At 42.2% G+C, this 19664-nt stretch overlaps 1 protein-coding gene across 2 annotated transcripts in view; it reads right to left on the reverse strand.

Moving 5' to 3' along the window:
* The window catches only part of ZFYVE26 (zinc finger FYVE-type containing 26), a 3506023-nt gene that overhangs the window by 1779008 nt on the left and 1707351 nt on the right, over positions 1 to 19664 (reverse strand). For both annotated transcript variants that reach the window (XM_044074068.1, XM_044074069.1), the window contains one exon: positions 12329 to 12434. In XM_044074068.1, the coding sequence (XP_043930003.1) occupies positions 12329 to 12434 (106 nt within the window). The remainder of the gene's footprint in view (positions 1 to 12328; positions 12435 to 19664) is intronic.

Below are 19664 nucleotides of genomic sequence, written 5' to 3' on the forward strand. Positions count from 1 at the left end.
TGGAGCAATGAGGATGGCCTTTGGTCTCTCCTCCCTTATTCTGATCAGTACCTTGGGAATAAGAGGCAGAGGAGGGAATGCGTACACAGAGAAGGAGTTCCAGGGGAAGGTCAAGGCGTCCACCTTCCACGCTAGGTGGTGATACTCCCTGGTACAGAATTTCTTTAGCTGGTGGTTGAGGTGCGAAGCAAACAGATCCACCTCCGGACTTCCCCACACTCCTGAGTGACTTGCAAAAAGATCTTTCTGTGGATCTGCCATTTGTGGCAGTCCAGTAAGTTTCTGCTTAAGTGGTCTGCCAGGATGTTGCTGATCCCTGGTAGGTATTGGGCTATTAGGTGTAATCCCATGGAGGAGGCAGTCAGCCAGAGGTTCATGACTAGCCTGCACAGAGGGTAAGATTGGGTTCCTCCCCGTTTGTTGCTGTACCACATTACTGTGGTGTTGTCTGTTTTGATAAGGAGAACCCCTGGCCTGAGATGGGGTTGGAAGGATGTCAGAGCCTTTTGTACTGCCATCACTTCCTTATGGTTGATATGTAAGGGAAGGTGCTGGGCATCCCAAAGACCTTGGGTGCACCTGCCTGCTAGGTGACCGCCCCAAACAATATCTGAGGCATCGGTGGTGATGGTCTGCCTGGCAGGGCAGAGGATGAAGAGGAGACCCTTGTTGTTGACAATGGCCCCTGCCCAGCAGAGAAATTCAGCCCTTATACAGGGGATCAGAGGGAGAGAGGCCTCTAGAGGCTGTGAGTGTTGACACCAAAGGTTCTTTACATACCACTGAAGCTTTCTCATGTGAAGCCTGGCCAGAGCAATTAGAAGGATGCAAGACGTGACATATCCCAGGCGTGCAGGAACTTCCTCGCCTTGAGGTGACTTTTGGATGCCAGCTGGGTAAAGTAGACAGGCAGGAAGCTCTGCTTTTCTGGGAATAGGAAGGCCATTTGGGATGCTGTGTGCAGGAGTGCTTCCAAGAAAATAATCCTCCTGGAGGGTGTTTGCTTTGATTTCTTCTCGATGATGGTGAACCCTAAGGAAGTTAGGAGGGTTTTGACAAAGCAGAGGTCCTGGAGCAGCTTTTCTTTGTACTCTGCCTGAATGAGGCAGTCATCCAGATAAGGGTAAATCTGTATATTTCTCTGTCTGCAAAATTCTATGGCCAGGGCTAAACATTTGGTGAATACTCTGGGAGCAGAAGATAAGCCAAAAGGAAGCACAGAAAACTGAAAGTGTTGTGAGCCTACTCTGAAGTGCAGGAATTTCCTGCAGGATTCCCTTATGGGGATGTGGAGGTCAGCATCTTTTAGGTCTAGAGTCACTAACCAGGAATTTTTTGTAAGCATAGGCAGCAGCTGCTGCAAAGTTAGCATTTTGAATTTGGGGGCCACCAGGGAGGTGTTCAGAATGGATAGATTCAGGAAGGGGCGCCAAGTGCCCTCCTTTCTGGGAATAAGGAATAGCCTGGAATAAAAGCCTTTGCCTGTTTGATCTGCGGGAACAGGTTCTAATACCCCCTGGGTATGAGAGTTTGGACTTGTTTTAATGCCTCTGCCCACTGATTTGGAAATAAGACTGGGTACCCTCTGGGAATTGAAAGAGAATTTGTATCCCTGAAAAATGATCTTTAAGACCCATTGGTCCTTTGTTACAGACAGACAATTTTCTTTGCAGAGGGACAGCCTTCCTCCTAGCTTTTGGTGGGTGAAAGGAGGGCAGAGGGGAGAGTGGGAGTCTTTGAGAGTTTTTGCCATAGTAGGATGGCTTAGAACTTCCTGCCTTTGGGATGGCAGTGGTCCACTGTTTGGTTCTCTGCTGTCCCAGGATAGGGGCCTGGGTGGTCTGTCCCTGCAGGGCTTATCTTGCCCCTGTCTGCTAGGTGCAGGAAAAGACCAGTGCTTAGAGGGAAAATTCCTGCTGAATCTAGATGGCATTGTACTGTTTGCATTGATTGTGCTTTACCTTCCATCTTTTTAAGCACCTCTTCTGCTTTTTCTCCAAACAAGTGGTCTTTATCCAATGATGCAGCAATTAATTTAGACTTGACATGATCAGGGAGAGGTTGTTCCTTCAACCATGCATGTCTCCTAATGACAGATCCAGACACTGCTGCCCTGTTTGAGGCTTCTAGTGCATCATATCCACAGTGCAAAGAGTGTTTTGCCACTTGACAAGTAGAGTGCAGTAAAATGCTGCTAGTAAAATAGCTATGATTGCAGAGGTATAAACGTTTTTACCCCATCTGTCCAGAGTTCTGGCATCATTGTCAGAAAGAGTAGGATTCTTTGCAGAACTAGCCCTAGTTGCTTGAGGTCCCTGTGTAATGCAGCAGGATTTCTGCACAGGTATTTGAGAGAATCTGGTACTCTGTAATACCAGTCAGGTTAACTGGGAGCAGGTGGGAGGGCATCAAGGGCTAGGCTGGATTCATGGAAAACATCATCCACCACTTCTAAGATGAGAGGGGTGTGGCCAGGTGCCTGTGCCTGTGCTGGAGCAGGTCTAGAAACCTCTTAGCCTTTTCTTAGACTGAGGGAAGTCCTGAGATTCCCAGTGGAAATGTTCTCTGAGGGTGTGAAGGGTTTCCCCAAAGGAAAGGTCTTCTGGTGGGGAGCAGAATGAATGGATTCCTCTGCATCTGAATCCTCATAAGCAGTCAGAGGTTGTTCCTCTTCTAAATCTGAATAATCAGATTCCTCAAAATCCTGCTCTGTCATTAGTTCAGGAGAAGGGTGTCTTTTCCTTTTAGAAGTTGTGGCCTGACTGACCCTGATAAGGGAGATAAGATCCTCCGCCATCTTAAGCATTTGGGCTTAGGGTGGTGGAGCAGGAGTAAGATGGTGGAGGTAGATTTTCTAGGAGTGGCCTGGCTTCTAGGCCTAAGAGTATCTATTGGTCTGAGAGAAACGGTAGTTGGATGAGAAGCATCATTTTTTTGTCTAGAATCGGTAATGCGAAAGGCCTCCTCGGAAGCCGGTGCCTGCATCGTGGCTCCGGATGCAAAAGAGGCAGAGACAACCAAAGGCTCGGAAGACTAAGAAGATTTCGGCGGCATACTGGACTCCAAAAGGGTCTCTGTAGAGGCCTGCATAGATATCTTATTGGGCATCAGGGGCTGCGAAAGCACCTCACTGAATTCTGGAGAACTGATGACCTGCTTAGTGGTAGAGTCATCAGAAGGCTTAGCCTTGTGTGGTCTGTCTGTCTTTATCCCTACGTTTTTTCGGAATGTCTACGGATTGTTGGCTGATCGATGCCATTTGTGAGGACAGAGGATGAAAATACCTGTCTACAAAAAGAGCTCTATGACAAATGGTTCTCGCGTTAAAGAAGGCACAGAACCGGCAACGCGGGACGTCGTGGTCTGGGCCTAAACAAGTGAAGCAGTACGAATGGAAGTCTTGGTATGGGATTTGCTTTCCACAGGTGAGACAACTGTTAAATTTTTCGGACATTGGTTAATGCAAGAAAAAAGGATCCCCAACGGGGTACTTAGCTTTAGACGTTTTCAGGTGTAATCCGAGCTCTGGTAGCAACCGGCCGGCAGACTTGTGAACTGCTTCTGCTATGGGCACCACGGCAAGAAAGACTGATATAATGACGTGAGCTGCCTTGCTTTATAGCACTGACTACCTGATGTCAGTCTACAAGCGACAGCAGCTGACACAGAAAAACATTTACTCTGGTATATGGGCCGGCTGAGGGCTACCACAGCATGGATAACCCACAGGTGATGACTGCAACAGTGAAACACGAAGAACATCCAGCTTTGAGCTCTTCCAATCCTATCAACCAATTGGCTAACAGTGGTTATAGAACTATAGATTGTCTAAAAAAATTTATAAAGTCTAGGAAATCAGAAATTAAGTCGCTGTTTGCTAATTATTTTAGTCCCAGACTTGAGTATTCAATAACAATATGGAAACCTTATAAGAAAACAAGCATGAGTAAACTGGGAAGAGTATAGCAGAAATATACCAAGGGCATCCACTGATGTGAAAATTTAAGATCTCTTATTCAGATATATAGGGCATTAGAAACTAATATACCAAGGGCATCCAATGATGTGAAAATTTAAGATATCTTATTCGGATATATAGGGCATTAGAAACTATCACCTCTGGAAAACTCTGAGGTTATCAAAAAGTAGTAGAGAATCATCAGATAACTTATGTAGAAAATTCTATAGGAATAAGAAGTGCACGAATCGGTTCTCTGAGACAGTAGCTGATGCATAGAACATACTATCAAATTACATTAAAGCAAGCACTAGTTTAGATATTGTTAGCAGCGAGGATACTTACAGGAACAACTATTTTTGGTATATTGGCAGGCTACAAGGGCATTAATGCCCATGCTTGAAATATTTATATGTACGTATGTACTGACAGTGGTGGTGGTGCTGCGGTAGCATTGTCACCTCACAGTAAGACGTCCTGTTCGATTCTCAACTAGAGCGTCTTCTGTGTGGAGACATGCGTGAATGGGCGTACCTTCGTTGAAGGTTGTGCGTCAGGGCCAGCAACTCGGCACGTAAAAATCTACTGCCAATCATTAGCAGACCGGAGTTCTGCTGTGGCGACCCCTAACTGGGAAAAGCCGAAAGACACAACAACAACAGTCATACTGAGAAGAGAAAACATGTTACTGAGTGCTTTGCATTTCTAATATGTCATAGCAGAATGAAATCTTGAGCGTTCTTCAGTAAATATCAGTTGATTTGCTTCCTAATATTAGCAAGTGCTGAAAGGGTTAGAAAAGTATAACATTTGTTCTGAGTAGAAAGTTCTATCATGGAATTCAGAACTCATGCCTAATAAAGAATGACATAAACAAGCAGTCAGGAGATCTTAGTTAGCAAAATTAATGCTGTAGTGTTCATTTCTAATTGGTCAGTGCTAATTTTATGGTTGCTACAATAATGCTGCTTTTAATGAAAAAAAGTATAATATAGTATTCTAGGAGCTCCAGCAGACAGGATCTTGATTTCCTAGTCTACCATGTATGTGTCTTTCTATACAATAAAGCAGATTGTTATTCTCAACTGAATTGTTTCATGTGAAAGATATTTGGTACTTTAACAAGCTCAAGGCTGATATCTTCTGCATCAAAATTTTTGCTGAAGTTTCTGAAGCCATAACCATTAGTAACAATACTGTAAAATATCAGCACTGACTACTCTAGTGCCAAGGCTACCAGGGTGGTCACTGAAGAATCGACAGACAATACCCCGAAAATGGTGGAACAGGAGTTGGTACTTGGTCCATGACACTAATCCCTTTTGGTCCTAGTGGCAGCCTGTGCCTACAGGGCTGACACCTCCAATGACACAGAAAGGATTGATGCCAAGTAAGATATCTCTTGATTCAATACTCTTGGCACCAAAACTTGGTCTGGGGTCAGAGCAGTAATGAAGGGGTTCTGGGTATTTTCTGTTGCCATTGAGGGGGTCGAGAAAACACCAAACTGGAGCTGAACTTTTGCAGAAGTAGTTATTATCTTATCCCAATCAAACTGCATAGGGATCTGGAGGGACGAAGAGGACAATGACAAGGCTCCTTGTATGTTTCCTTAAAGGATACCTTGGAAATCTGCAGCTCCAAACCCAAATCCATCCCTTGACTGGACAGACATTTTATAATCGCAAATAGCCTGTGTTGAAATCTGCCTAAAAAGGCTGCTGAAGTGGAGGCTACCTTGGCAGAAGGTGTACTCATGCATTCCTGTTTAGTCTTACTTTTCCTGTCATAGCAAAACAAAATGCAGTTCACTGACCACTTAAAGAGTGTATCTTCTTAGTGACTAGTTTTCCTTCCTTATCATGCACAAAGCCTTTAAAAAAACTGGTCTGTTTGCCTGACGGACTTTGCCCTACCCAAGTAGTACTGCAACTGTCAATGGATATCCTATACATGCAAGATCATCTCCCTTTGAGAAGAAAAAAGAGCAGATGGATTGACTGGTTAAAGCACATCTCAGAACCCACTTGAGACAAAAGGTGAGATTTGTCTTGAGACTAGTCATCAATGTGGAACACAAAGAATGTTTTGCTTTGTCACTGGGGCATGCAACTCTGACATCCTTCCTTCAGATTAACTGCCACCAAGAATAGGGGTTTCCAGGACAGAAATCTGATCAGAATTCAGGCTGCCAGTTCAAAGAGGTCTAAGGTCAGCTGTTTTAAGATAAAAGTCCCAAGAAGAGTGGCAGCCCTTCTTGACAGTCAAAGATAATCAATCAGTCCCATCAAGAGCTGCTTAGTCAATGCCTCCCTGTTAGGGAAGAGGACAGTGGAAGGCAGGCAGAAATACCTAAAACTGCCCATATACACAAGGAAAAAAGCCTTCCTCTAAACAGATCTGACAAACAGGGAACACGAGACACCTTCATTTTCAATGGATCCTTGTTCTTTTTGAACCAATAGAAAATCATTTCCATTTTGTCAGGTATGACTTCTGTTCTTGGACTGTATGGCCTCATCCAGAATGAGCAGTATGTCCTAGGAAAAGTGCCTGACAGGAACAGGCATCAGATCCTGCAGACTAAGTCTGAGGCCTATCAGATCTGAGTGCACCCAATTGCCAGGATGTGAAAACCTATCCCAGCAGAAAGAAAGGGAGACTCCTTAACTAAATGTACCACCGCCAAGAGCAAATGCCGTCTGGACCAAAAGAATGGAAATCATGTTGGACTGTTCCCCATGTACCTTTCACCACCACCACTTGAGAAATGAGGGGAGCTGAGGGAAGAAGGTACTTATACCCTGAAAGAAAACTACATCCACTTTTCAGGCCTCACTTCAAGAGAGTCTTGTGCAGTTAAAAACTTGAAAGTTTACCAAAGAGCCAAAAACTCCCACTTCTGTAAAACCCCATTTTTTTGTTAGGAATATCCTTCTACTCTCCCCTCCACTTTTGGTCCTTTGCTAATTCTCTTGTTAGGTCACTGTTGCAAATGTGAAGTTAAGTATACTGCCTCAAGCTCCACACTAGACAGAGACCATAGCTCACACACCTACTGTGTCAGTTTGCATGTGCACGGTAGATACAAAATGTAGCCTATTACTATGGTATTTGCCTGTTGAACAGTTTTGACTGATTTTTGAAAACCTTGAGGGAGAAGAGAATTGCTAACATCTCCTTCTGGTTGATGTGCAGACTCTTTTTTGATGGGGACGAGGGTCCTTGAATGGAGAAGGCTCCCATGTGAGTGCCACATGTAAAATCCAAAGCATCTATGGAGCATGGCATAGCAGGAAGAATGTTTCCCTTCATTCCTGTACATCTGATCTGTCCCCATCACATTAACTCCCTCTGGTATCGGGGTCCAGCCCTACATACAATGTCCAAGAGTTCTGGGTGAAGACATTAAAAGGCCCTCAGATGCCAATACATTTTCTACCCATGCAAGATGGCCTGCCAAACCACGAGGATGACAGAAGCCATGCAGGCCAAGGTCTTCAAGTAGTTCATGGTTGTCACACACCTCCTGCTGGTGTACAAGCAAAAGCAGGACATTAGTACAGGGATATTTACTTTTTTAGAGGAAGCAGACCTTGCTCTCAGCAATTTTTATGTTCATCCCCAGAAATTTCTTGGTCACATTCAGACTCGGGCCATATTTTAGAGGACTGAACAAAATCCCCAGATTTATTTATTTATATTTACTTGCCATTTGTTAACTGGTTTGGTCTGGCTGGGCAGATGCCCTTTTTTCAGCAGAGACCTGAGGAGAAAAGCTCCATTAGAGCAATGAATTTTTTTATACAATCATTTAAGTATTTAAGCATACAATCATTTGGAGATACATACAGCAAAAATAGATTCATTTTATACAGTGTTAGAAGCAAAAGAAAATGTAAACACAGATATAAGTTGATTATGTGCCATACAAACACAGATTCAACCTCATAATACAAATTAAGATGGGAAATTTGCTAACCTAAGTGTGAGTGAAGTGAGGTATAACAAGTGCAAGAAAGAGGGGTCAGGGCAGAAGGCAAAAGAAAATTGAAGGAATGTTAATATAATGTAAGAGAAGGGGGAGACAGGAGGTAGAAATATAAAGTGATGATAGGAGTATAGTGGGATGGAAAGGTCAGAGAGCAGGAAAATCTAGAATACAAGTAGTAATAGATAACTGCAAGAGATAGTGGTAGAAAGAAGGGGAGGGGATGAGGTAGAGTGGGCAGAGTTCCAGTAGGATCTTTACAGGTGCAGTTACAGGAGTTACACAGATATTCCTTTATAGTAAGTTTGAAGTTGCAAGGGCTTTGGATGATTCTGATATGGAGAGGAAGTTGATTCCAAGTGGAACTAACTGAGTGGCTATATAACAGTTCTCCTATAGATTTATTTGGATTTGTGATTTGAAGGAGGTGCTGGATGGAGCTATGAAGTTCCTGGTTGGGGACATAAGGTTTGCTAGAGATGGACAGGCTGTAGGCTGATGGAGGATACAATGAGTCAGAAGCAGCTGAGGCAGAAGGAGCTGATTATGGAATTCTAACCAGTGGAGTTTTTGTAAGGAGAGGCTAGAGAGGTAGGACTATTGCAGGGTATAAGGAGAAGAGGGTGGAGGAGAGAGAAACAAGAAAGCCCAGTCATAACTGCTTGCAAGGAGTGAATGAACACTTCCTAGTTTTGTTCTTCGTCTTGTTGCACCATAACTCCTTCACCACTGATTTCTTCATATACATCTGCTGATTCACAAGCTGGAAAATGACAAAATAGCAAGTCTTGGAAGGGTAATTTCTGCTATGCTGAGGAATTGAGGGGTAAAAAAGCTGCTTCTTTATCTGCATGACCTTGCTTTTTTCCTCCAGTCTTTTGAATACATTCTGCAAAGTCTTCACAAACAAAGACTCCTTGTCTTGGGGGGAGGGTCATCTTTCAAAATATTCCACAATATCTTCAAGTAATGTCTGGATCCCAAGCCAGGCATGGGGTCTGGTTACCCTAGTAGCTGCCACTGAAGAAACCACACCCACTCCATCATAATCACACCTAACCATATGCTTCTCAACATTGAGAGAGCTGAATTTCTGTGGAAAAGTCTCCAGTTTGAGACAGGATTATATACTGCTACTTAATAATGTGCACCCATACAATTCATCATCCTAGACACCACAGGTACTAAAGTATAACCTTATTTTTTTCTGAATATGTCCAGGACTCTGTTTTCACTGGCATTATTGCTAGTGAACTCTTGGACATTGTATGTAGGGCTGGACCCCGATACCAGAGGGAGTTAATGTGATGGGGACAGATCAGATGTGCAGGAATGAAGGGAAAACATTCTTCCTGCTATGCCATGCTCCAGGTTGATCATAGATGCTTTGGATTTTACATGTGGCACTCACATGGGAGCCTTCTCCATTCAAAGACCCTCGTCCCCATCAAAGAAGAGTCTGCACATCAACCAGAAAGAGATGTTAGCAATTCTCTTCTCCCTCAAGGTTTTCACTAGCATTTAACAATGTATATAGGCCTGGTTGTCAGCTTAGCATCCTCATATACCTCTACAGAAATAACAGTGGGGATCTGGTACCTGACTTTTATAAAGGTACTAATAAGGCTGTTGCACACTACTGAACCCATCTGGTTTTTGAGAAAAGGGGTTCGGAATGTGGCTGTACAGAAGCTATCAGGAAAACATCCTCAAAAGACTCAGAAACCAGAACTGCCATAGGCTTAGGATTCTGCAGGTCTAGGATATCAAAGCATATCGCTCTTTGCTTATTAGACATCTTCATTTCCCAATTCAAATCCTCCCTCGTTATTGTAAGGGTGCCCCCAAATGAAACATCACCTTGGTTACCAGATAAGATGCAGTCCCTTCATCTGAGTAATACTGAAGTAGGAAGGCCATTTACGATATAATGATTAAATTGCTGCCTTCTTCCTCAGAGGATGAAATAGAATCTGTGATCTACAATACTGTCCTTCTTCCTCATAATCTGCACCAACGAAGATGGTACAAGATATTAACTGCTGCTTGCCATTGATGGAAAAGCTCCACAATTAGGCATTTTAAATCCTAGATAAATGCAGAATGGGGACCCACCTCCTGTGAAGGAGGTTCTATGGGAATCCTGGTTTGCTCAGGGAGTGTGCTGTTTGTGGTGTCGAGAAAATACTTTTTAAAGCCCTACGGTCCACCATCCTGTGTTGATCCTGTCCATCTGTGTTATGTTCTTAAGGTGTTAGGGGCAGAGGTCCGAGTTTTTCACTCTGAAAGTATACCAAAGCCTCTAGTTCATGGTCTACTACTTTAAGAAAAGGTGAATGTAACATACCTTCTTCTTGGTACTCAGTCCAAGAGGACGCAACAGCAACTACCTGTAGGTCCACCTCCAAAGGGATTGGACAAAAGTTTATAGAAAAATCGAATGCCTGTACAATGGAATGTAAATAGAAATCTAACTCAACAATTCAGGTGCCCTCAAGTATCCATGAACAGTTAGATTAACACTATTCTCCTAGTGTCTTTCTTGACTGCCTTCTTCCTTTTAACCACCTTACAACAGTGCTCCTTTTTGTGAGCTTTTCTAGTAGGTATCTGCCATCTGATTCTTTCATTCCCTTACTTCTTTTTCTCAATTCCAGCTCACTAGAATATCCTCTTCATAAGTGTCTCTGTGACTCTTTCTTTAAATCTTATATATATCTTTTTTTTTGTTTCTTTCTCAAGGTAGGTTTTCATCCATAAGGGAGATAACTGCAAGGATGTCTGTAGCATGGCATCTCAATTCTTCTGTGTCAGCCACATTCTGAATGCAGCCTTGCAGGGTTGGTATATTTAAGTAGGGTGTGTGTGTGTGTGGGGGGACAGCCCCCCACTTTATTTTGTGTTTGCATTTGTTTTTTTGTTTGCAGAGCAGCAATTTTTTTCCTTGGGGAAAAAAAAATCGCTGTTCTGTGTCTTCGCAATTTAGTGGTTTTGATGTTCAAAGCTCGATAAAAGAATGTTTGCTCTTTTAAGCTTTTGAGTTTATAATATAGACCCCAATTATTCGGGATACCGAAGCACACTTCCATATGAGAGGGACACCATCCTGTGCACCTAAGTACAGAGAGCTTTTGTGAGCTGATCAGACAGATCAGGTACACATCAGCCTGTGGCTGAGCTTTATGAATGTTACTGCAACAGTGACCTTATGAGGAACATTTACAAGCCCTCTTCGCACCTGCCTTCCCTACACCTTACAGCACAACACCCACTACCTTCGGTTAGCCAGGAGACTGTGGAACATCTAAATACCCTCAACTATGCACTGCCTAAAGACCCCACAGCTCACAATAAAGCAGTCAATAAAACCTCTTCGTAAAACACTTCCTGACCAGAAAGACACATTTCACAGAAATGTCTGGACAGAAAAATAAAATCATCTTACATTCCTTTGGAGATGGAGGTTTCAGTGTCTACATAAATATATCTCTGCCGCACTCTTAACAGACCTACAGCGGGTTTCATAAATTAACAGATCCTGTAAACTACTTAGTCCCATTCCTAAGATAAACTCTATGAGCATCTGACAATACTGTTACTTAAGTGCAGTACCACCACTGTTCCAACAATGACTTGGCAGCTGTTAACAATGCTGTGTTCTGTTACCTGCTAGCATCTTATCCTTGGTACCCTTGTGCATTAGAAAACTCATTTTAAAGAAATACTTGCTATATCACAGTACCATCTATGAGGTGCCTTGCTATATCACAGCACCATCTATGAGGTACATATGAACTCATCTTGTTTAAGTAACATATGTCAAATGCATAAACTGTCTGATGCACATGCAGTAAAAAGGCAGTAACCTGCTTAGTTAATTTGCGCGTAAACAAGCACATAATCATTACTGATCAACACCATTCTTTTTAATAGGAAAGGGGATTGTTACTCTAAGATGACATTACATGCTGGCATAGGCACACTCTACAAAAAGAGTAACACACATGGTTGGCAGAGTCTGCATAGGCATATGCCTAGCTTCATCATTTAAACTACATTACCTAACATCATGAATGCAGCCAACACAGAATGAGTGTGTGTCTCTGTGTACACACGTATGTCTTTGCTGTAGAATTACTTCAAAGACCAAGTAAAATGTTTTAAAAGAATTACCACAGAATAAATGGTGAAGTATGACCCAAGCACACTCATCAACATTAATAGCTGTATTCAAAAGAAGCTAAGAAAACTGACAAGAAAAAAACATCACTTAGTTTTCTGTTACAGAATTTCCCCTTCATAGTATAAAAAAAGTTTCACTTATATAAAATTTGTAGGCCTCTGCAATGCAATCCAGTTAATGACAACATTTTTCTTACTTATCTGGAGGGACTTGTCTCTCAAAGAGGAGATGGGACAGTAACTGTGAAGGAGACTGTCGCAGAACTAGGAATGGATTCCCAAGCTTCACTTCGGCTGACAAATCTAGATAAGATAACATTCATTTATTGTCACTGCACAAGTACAACAAAATCTGTAGCAATCCTAAGGTGCACTTAATACAATGAACATGAATAAATAAAAGCATACAATACAATAAAAACAACTAACTTATTACATTTGGGTATATTGCACATGAAAAGAATAAAACAAGGTGCAAGACAATGTAAACATATACTTTATAGTACAAAATGAGTATTGCCTATGCTGGTCAAAAATCACTCAATGTAATTATTTAACATTATTCAGTTCTCATATAGCTCGAGGAAGGAAATGAAAAGTGTTAAACAAAAAGAAAGGGTAAACAATGTTGGTATAAATTTAAAAAAGTATCAGAAGTTCAGTTTAGGCCCCAACAATAACAAGTACTCAAGTATCACTGCAGGACAAAGACCAGAGTGCACAGCTGGTATGTCCAAGCATCCCCATATTCATAAGCATAATGTAAAGCAGTGTACTGTATCAGTGCAAAATTAAAATTATGTACTTACCATAACTATCTGTGCTGTCCATTTCCATTCTTCTTCAACTACTGGGTATTAGATCCGCCCTCAGATCTCATTTGACTGCATTTACTAGACTCTCAGATCCTACCCTGGAGCTCTTACCTTTACCCATAATGCCCCGGACAACTTGCTATACCTCAGATTGAGTTTGCTGCCTTGTAGGCTACAGGAAAAACTATCCCTAGGTCTTAACTAGTAGTATCAGAAGTGAGGCTCAAACCTGGAACAGACATTCTGCAATAACTATAAGATCATGCCAGGAGATAACAGAAAAAGGATGGAGGGTGGGGAGTTGAAGAATGAAAATGGACAACACAGATGCATAGTTATGGTGAGTACATAATTTTAATATCTGATGGTGTCCTTTTCATTAATTCTTCAGCTATTGAGACAGAGTCCCCAGCTACATGTACCTTGGGTGGGCCTCATGGGAGGATGCTCTGGAATACTTCAGAATCAAAGGCAGCCCTGCTTCTGGAAGTCAAATCCAATTTGTAAAGAGCAATAAAAGTATGAGCATCAAACCAGGTAGCTGCTGCACAAACTTTGTCAACAGAAGTTCTAGATTAGAAGATGAGGCGAAAGATGTTGCCATGGACCTGGAGGAGTGTGCTTTAGGAGGCCTGGGTAGAGCCGGGCCCTGCTGACTGCAAACAAAGGAAATGCAATGAGTAAGCCATTTGGCTAGGGTAATTGTAAAAACAGGTGAGCCCAATTTGTTTGAGGAAGAGAAACAATTGCTCCGAATTCTTTTGTTCTATGGAGATAAAAATGTAGTTACCTATGTATATCCAAAAGATAGAGCACATATTGTCATGTGTTAGCAAAGCTGGGAAAGAAAACAGGCAGACTAATGAGATAAGGAGATTTGAAAGCGAGAGCCTGGAGTTCAGAATTTGATCTCACAAATGTAATGGCCCCTACAAAGACAATTTGAGATAAAAAAAAAATGTCAAGTCAGATTTAGCTGATGGCTCAAAGGGTTTCTGAGTTAACCCTTGCAGCACAACTGGTAAATCCCAGGGAGGGGTGAGGGCCTAAGCAAGAAAGTACCTTTGAGAAACACCTTGCACAATTTTGAAGCTAATGAAGTATTTTTGCCTGAATGAAAATTAGAAATGACTGCCAATTGCACTTTAATAGTAGAGAAACTAGCTCCTTCCTGAAAAACAGATGCTAAGAACTCTAGGACAGCAGAGGTAGGAGCAGTGAAGAGGTCCAATTCTATCTGTAGAGCTCAAATAGAGAAGGTTTCCATTTACTTTTGTAGATCTTCCTAGTAGAGGCCTTGTGGGAAGATATAAGTATCTGTCAGACTAGGGATGAAAGCCTGGTCTGTCTATCAGTGGAATTGGATAAACAACACAGTCAACTTAAAGCCTGTAATGTTTGGATGATCCATCCCTGTGGGATGAGGGAGAAGGTCTGGACTGGGATCCAGTATCAATGGTAGATAGCAAAGATGAGACCAAAGGAAAGGGAGCCACACTTGAGGCCAAAAGGGGCAATTAGGATAACTGTGCTCTTCAACCAACGTGCCTTCTGTATGAATTTAGGAACTACAGGTATCGGGGGATAAGCACAGAGACTACCAGAGGACCAAACATGGACTACAGCATCTCTCGGTGACTCCCTCAGAGGGAAGATTAGGATAAAGCTTGCTGCACTTGTTGGGGAGATGCAAAGATGTTGCTGCAAAGTTGACCTATTCCAACAGAAATTTCTCTCCGCTACTGACTGAGAAATCACTTGTGAGGCATCAGAATAGACCTGCTGAGTTTGTCCATTAGCATGTTAGATATCCCCAGTATGTGCCTTACCATAAGAAAGCGGCTGGAGAACATCACCCACTGTCACACTCTCATTGCCTCTTGACAAAGGGGATAAGCCCAGGTCCCCCCTGTTTGATGATGCTCCAAACCACAGATGTTGTTGGTTCATATTGCAATCATCCCAACAGGAAAGGCATTCTGGAAGGCCTGCAATACTTGGAGGACCGCTCTCATCTCTAGTACACTAACGATGTGTGAATTGGTCTCTTCTGGAGACCACATGCCTTGGACTGCGTCTCTGTGGTAACTGTGGCTACTGTGAGGCAGAAGTACAAAGAGCCCAGCCTTGGTAAACTTCTGTCGACTGAATCTACCAATGTAGATGGTATTTGCACATACGAGTGAGTTTGACTGGAAAGGACAAGGGATGGCAAAGAATTGACCACTGAACAGCTAGGGTCTATTGAAGAATGTGCATATAGAAATGGGCCATAGGAACTAAGGTTACGACAGCTACCATTGAGCCTAAGCCTGAGAATGAAGTCTAGCTGGGGAGAAGGGTGTGTGTGTGAGAATTTGCTCTACTTAGCATCTCATGGTGCTTATTTGATGTGGTGGAACAGTGGCTATCTGACTAACCATGTTCAAATGAGCCCCTATGAACTCCAGGCTCTGAACAAGTCGGAGATGAGATTTGCAGATGTTGACTGAAATGCCTAGAGACGGACATAACTGCAGCAAGGAGTCCCTGGATTTCTCTAAACGATGGTTGGTTTGACCACTGAGGAGGCAGTCATCAAGGTATGGAAACACTTGGAATCCTAGAAGTCTCAAGTGAGCTGCCACCACTGACATACATTTGGTAAAAACCCAGGGGACTGTGGTGAGACAAAAGGGCAGGGCTCTGAACTGATAATCACTGGCCCCCAGCTGAAAGCGCAGAAATCTATGGGATTTGTCTGATCATCTTGATGTGATAATACACATCCTGAAGATCAATGGAGCACATCCAATTGTCCTTGCATAGAAATGGCAGAATGGACTGAACCATGACCATTCAGAACATTGCCTAATTCATAAATTGATTCAGTCTGCTTAGATCCAGAATTGGTCTCAAGTCCCCAGTTTTCTCTGGCACTAAAAGAATGTCGAGTATGTTCTGAATTCTTTATGGTCTGGTGTGACCTCCTGCATGACTTTTGTCTTGCAGCTTTTGTATTTCTTGAGCTGCTGCTTTCCTTCGACAGGGTGGGATGTCAGGAAGCCCTTTTACTTCAGATGGCGGACTCTGAAAATTGTATGAAACCATCTCTGTATATGACTTTTAGCAACCAGGAATCTCTCGTTATTTATCCCCAAGGCACCTGGGTGCAAGGACAAACCCTCCCCCCCCCAACTGCCTCCAGAGGTGGGCAGTTGGGCAATCTTTCAGGAACGGTAAAAGGGTTTATCCGAATAGGAATCTTGGAAACCCTGGTTCTGCGGCCCTCCTCTGCTGCAAGGATGGTGTCTTCCATTTGAACTCCTCCCTCTGCCTCTGGGGGAGGCAACCCCTCATGAATCCTGGAAAGGATGGTGGGATTTACAGAACCACATCTTCTTGCTTCCTCTGATTCTTGGAAAGGATCTTGAGGAGCAGAAAAGTGTATCCCCTACAGGAGACAGGGTCCTACCATCATGTTCACTCCGGGAAAGCATTTCCTTAACAGTAGGGCCAAACAAAGATGCTCCATCCTTTGATGAAAAAAGACTTGAAAGGCTCCACAAAGTCTCACAAGCGCATCCAAGCATGTCTCCTAACGGCTATGCCTGAAACCACCACCAGTCAGGTACCTTCCGCAGCATGGATATTCAGCCTCAAGGATGCATTACAGATAAACAAGACAGTGGCCAGTTGTGAAGAATTCTTGTAGTCCTCCAAAGACAGACTCAGCGAGGGATTTGGAAAGTTCCTTAGTCAAAATTCATTGTAGTCTTGTGAAATGTGACAAGTAATTCAGAGAACGTAAGGCAAAGGTTGCTGAGGCAAAAACCCACTTCCCAAATCTGTACAATGCTCTAGACACACTGTTACAGGGATGGACAGAGGAGTTCTGCTCTGCCAGCTCCTTCTTTGCGGCTGCTGCTACAACCATAGCATCAACAGGAACTCACCTTTAGTGTGGCCTGTACTGGGGGGGGGGGGGGGGGCAAGAGATTTATCAGAATAATGGGGGATGGGTTCTACAGTATTCAGTTCCTTTCACACCTGGTGAGAGACTAGATCCATAAGCACATCTGCTGGTGGTGTCACTAAAGACGTAGATGGGCTGGATCCAAAAGCTTCCAGAAACACTGACTCCTCTTGGGATGGAGTATCGGGAACCAACCACTTTTCTGCTTAAAAATTTCTAAATGTCTCTGAAGGGGACGTCATCCAGTGGAGAACTGTGGGACCTCTCCCCTTCAACAAAGTCGAGGTCTTTGGTGAAAGACTCTTAAGGAGAGTGCGTTTCCTCTTACACATTTTCTTTTGGAGAACCTCCTCTGTGGGATGAGTTGGAAAAGTATCCAAAGAGAGGGTGAAGTCCTCAAGGGGGACTGTCTGGATGCTTGATGGGCCATCTGTCCCTGTTTAATAGGTAAGGGAGGTAGATGATGTAGAAAAAGGAGTTTAAGAGAAAAATATTTAAAACGGGACTTGCAAAAAAAAAAAAAATGTAACACCCAAAAAAGCTCTCTAAGAAGGACCAGCATTTGTGGCGATATGGCAGAAAACAAGGTCTGGGTTACAGTAGGTTTACAGGGGCATTACAGGTAAATCTAAATTTATGACAGCAGTATGATTCAGCAACATGGATGACACTCGACAAGAAAATATGTTTCTGAACTGCACAAAGAAGTGGACAGTTTGCAGTTGTGTATTATGTTCGTTCGGAAGACTAGGTGCACAAGATGTGACTTTTATGACAGCAACATGAACAATGTGGTGATTCATAAGTAGTGTTCTGTAAAGCATAGAACATTACTCCTGTAACACTGCTTGTGTTGTTGACTTATGCCTGCATGTTGTTGGGATAACAGCAATGGATGGGGTGCGATCTTCCCAACCAGGGGGCAACAAAAAAAGATAGCTAGTGGGTCCCCATACTGGAGAAGCTTCAACGGCTCAGATGAAAACACTTATTTTAATTACTCTTACAAAGTTTAAATTGACAAAATTCAACTGCCTTCATAAGACGGTACAAATAATAACACATTGATTTGCTAAAACTGAGCAGCTGCTTAATTAAAGAGTCTTACCTGCCAAAATTATGAGATCTCCTAAACAAACAATTCTTTATAATTCTTTGTTTTCTTATATTACAGCAGTTATCTCACTCATCAATCCCTTTCCCTCAATATTTGTACTACCCCGTTTTCTTCTCAGACTGTTTTCTCTTTTCCACTTTGTACAGATTTTCATCTTTCACTCACTTCTCCGGATTTCTTACATATTTGCTTCACTCTTTCCATTCCTTTTTATACTCTATAAATCATAGTACATCAAACGTTCCATAAACATTGTTGGATACCTCCTCTCTAAGCAGTATTTACTTAAATCAACATACATCTGTGTACACCTGTCCTGTTATATTCACATAATACAGAGTCTTTACTGAAATTTTTTTGTTTCTCTTTATAAAACTTCAGATCACGGAACCTATTTTTGAATATGTTGTGTACATTACTTTTGCTCTTCCTGTTAAATTCTTGGTTATAAAAGTAAGTAATTTTCTCTTCCAGAGTCCTATTTGAAAATAGACAATGTCCAGCAAAGCTAAACTAGTCAATGACACAAAAGAATAAACAGAAATATACTGGAAAACATTGCTGATACACCAGGCTGGTAAATCCTTATCAAGTTTCTCTCAGGCTAAGCAGAAAATAATGTGCATCACTATTTAATATCTGTGTGACGGTGGTGCACAGGGCCTGCCCCCACATCTCCTGTCACATACTTTCAGAATCCTTTGACATGAGAGTTGTGCAGAGTAAATCTGCACTGCATATTAATGAAGGGTTCAGGCTCTGAGGGTTCACCCAGTGAAGAGAGTTTGCTGATGGCACCGTGTTGGGGGGGGCAGATGAGACTGCGGCAGTGTACTTGTGAGCAGTATAATCAATGCAGGACTGCGACTCTGCATTCTCACACTTTAAATAACTTTCTATAGTATCATTCTATGAAATGGTGGTAGTATTGCTTATATATATATATATATATATATATATATATATATATATATATATATATACACACACACACACATACATACACACACACACACACACACACATATATATATATATATATATATATATATATATATATATATATATATATATATATATATATATATACACACATACATACACACACACACACACACACACACATATATATATATATATATATATATATATATATATATGGGTCTACTTCATATGATTGAAATTTCATTTGACTGAAATTCATTTGACTGAGACCATATAATCGAAAGTTCAAAACACTGAAAACTCACCTGACTGAAACTCATAACACTGACATCATACAATGCTAAAGTTCAACATAGTAGTGGCAGTGTGTATAAGGTAAGTAAAAGCTATATGCCCTTTTCCCCACTGTAGTGTGATCCTGGAGTTAGTAGATATAGTTGGGGGGGTGGGGGTGTAGCCCCCCACCTATTTTAAATATTTTGAAACACAGACATGGATAGTTAAAGTCCAATAAATTACTCTTTTCAGAACAGAATATATACCCAAACTATGGGGGGAGGGGCTGTGCCCCCACACCCCCCTACTATATACTTACTCCAGGATCGCACTACAGTGGGGAAAAGGGCATATAGCTTTTACTTACCTTATATACTACTTACTTACCATATACTTTAGCATTGTATGGTGTCAGTGTTATGAGT

This window comes from Protopterus annectens, chromosome 6.part0 (assembly GCF_019279795.1).
Source record: "Protopterus annectens isolate FY-2018-M chromosome 6.part0, PAN1.0, whole genome shotgun sequence".
Taxonomy (NCBI): domain Eukaryota; kingdom Metazoa; phylum Chordata; order Ceratodontiformes; family Protopteridae; genus Protopterus; species Protopterus annectens.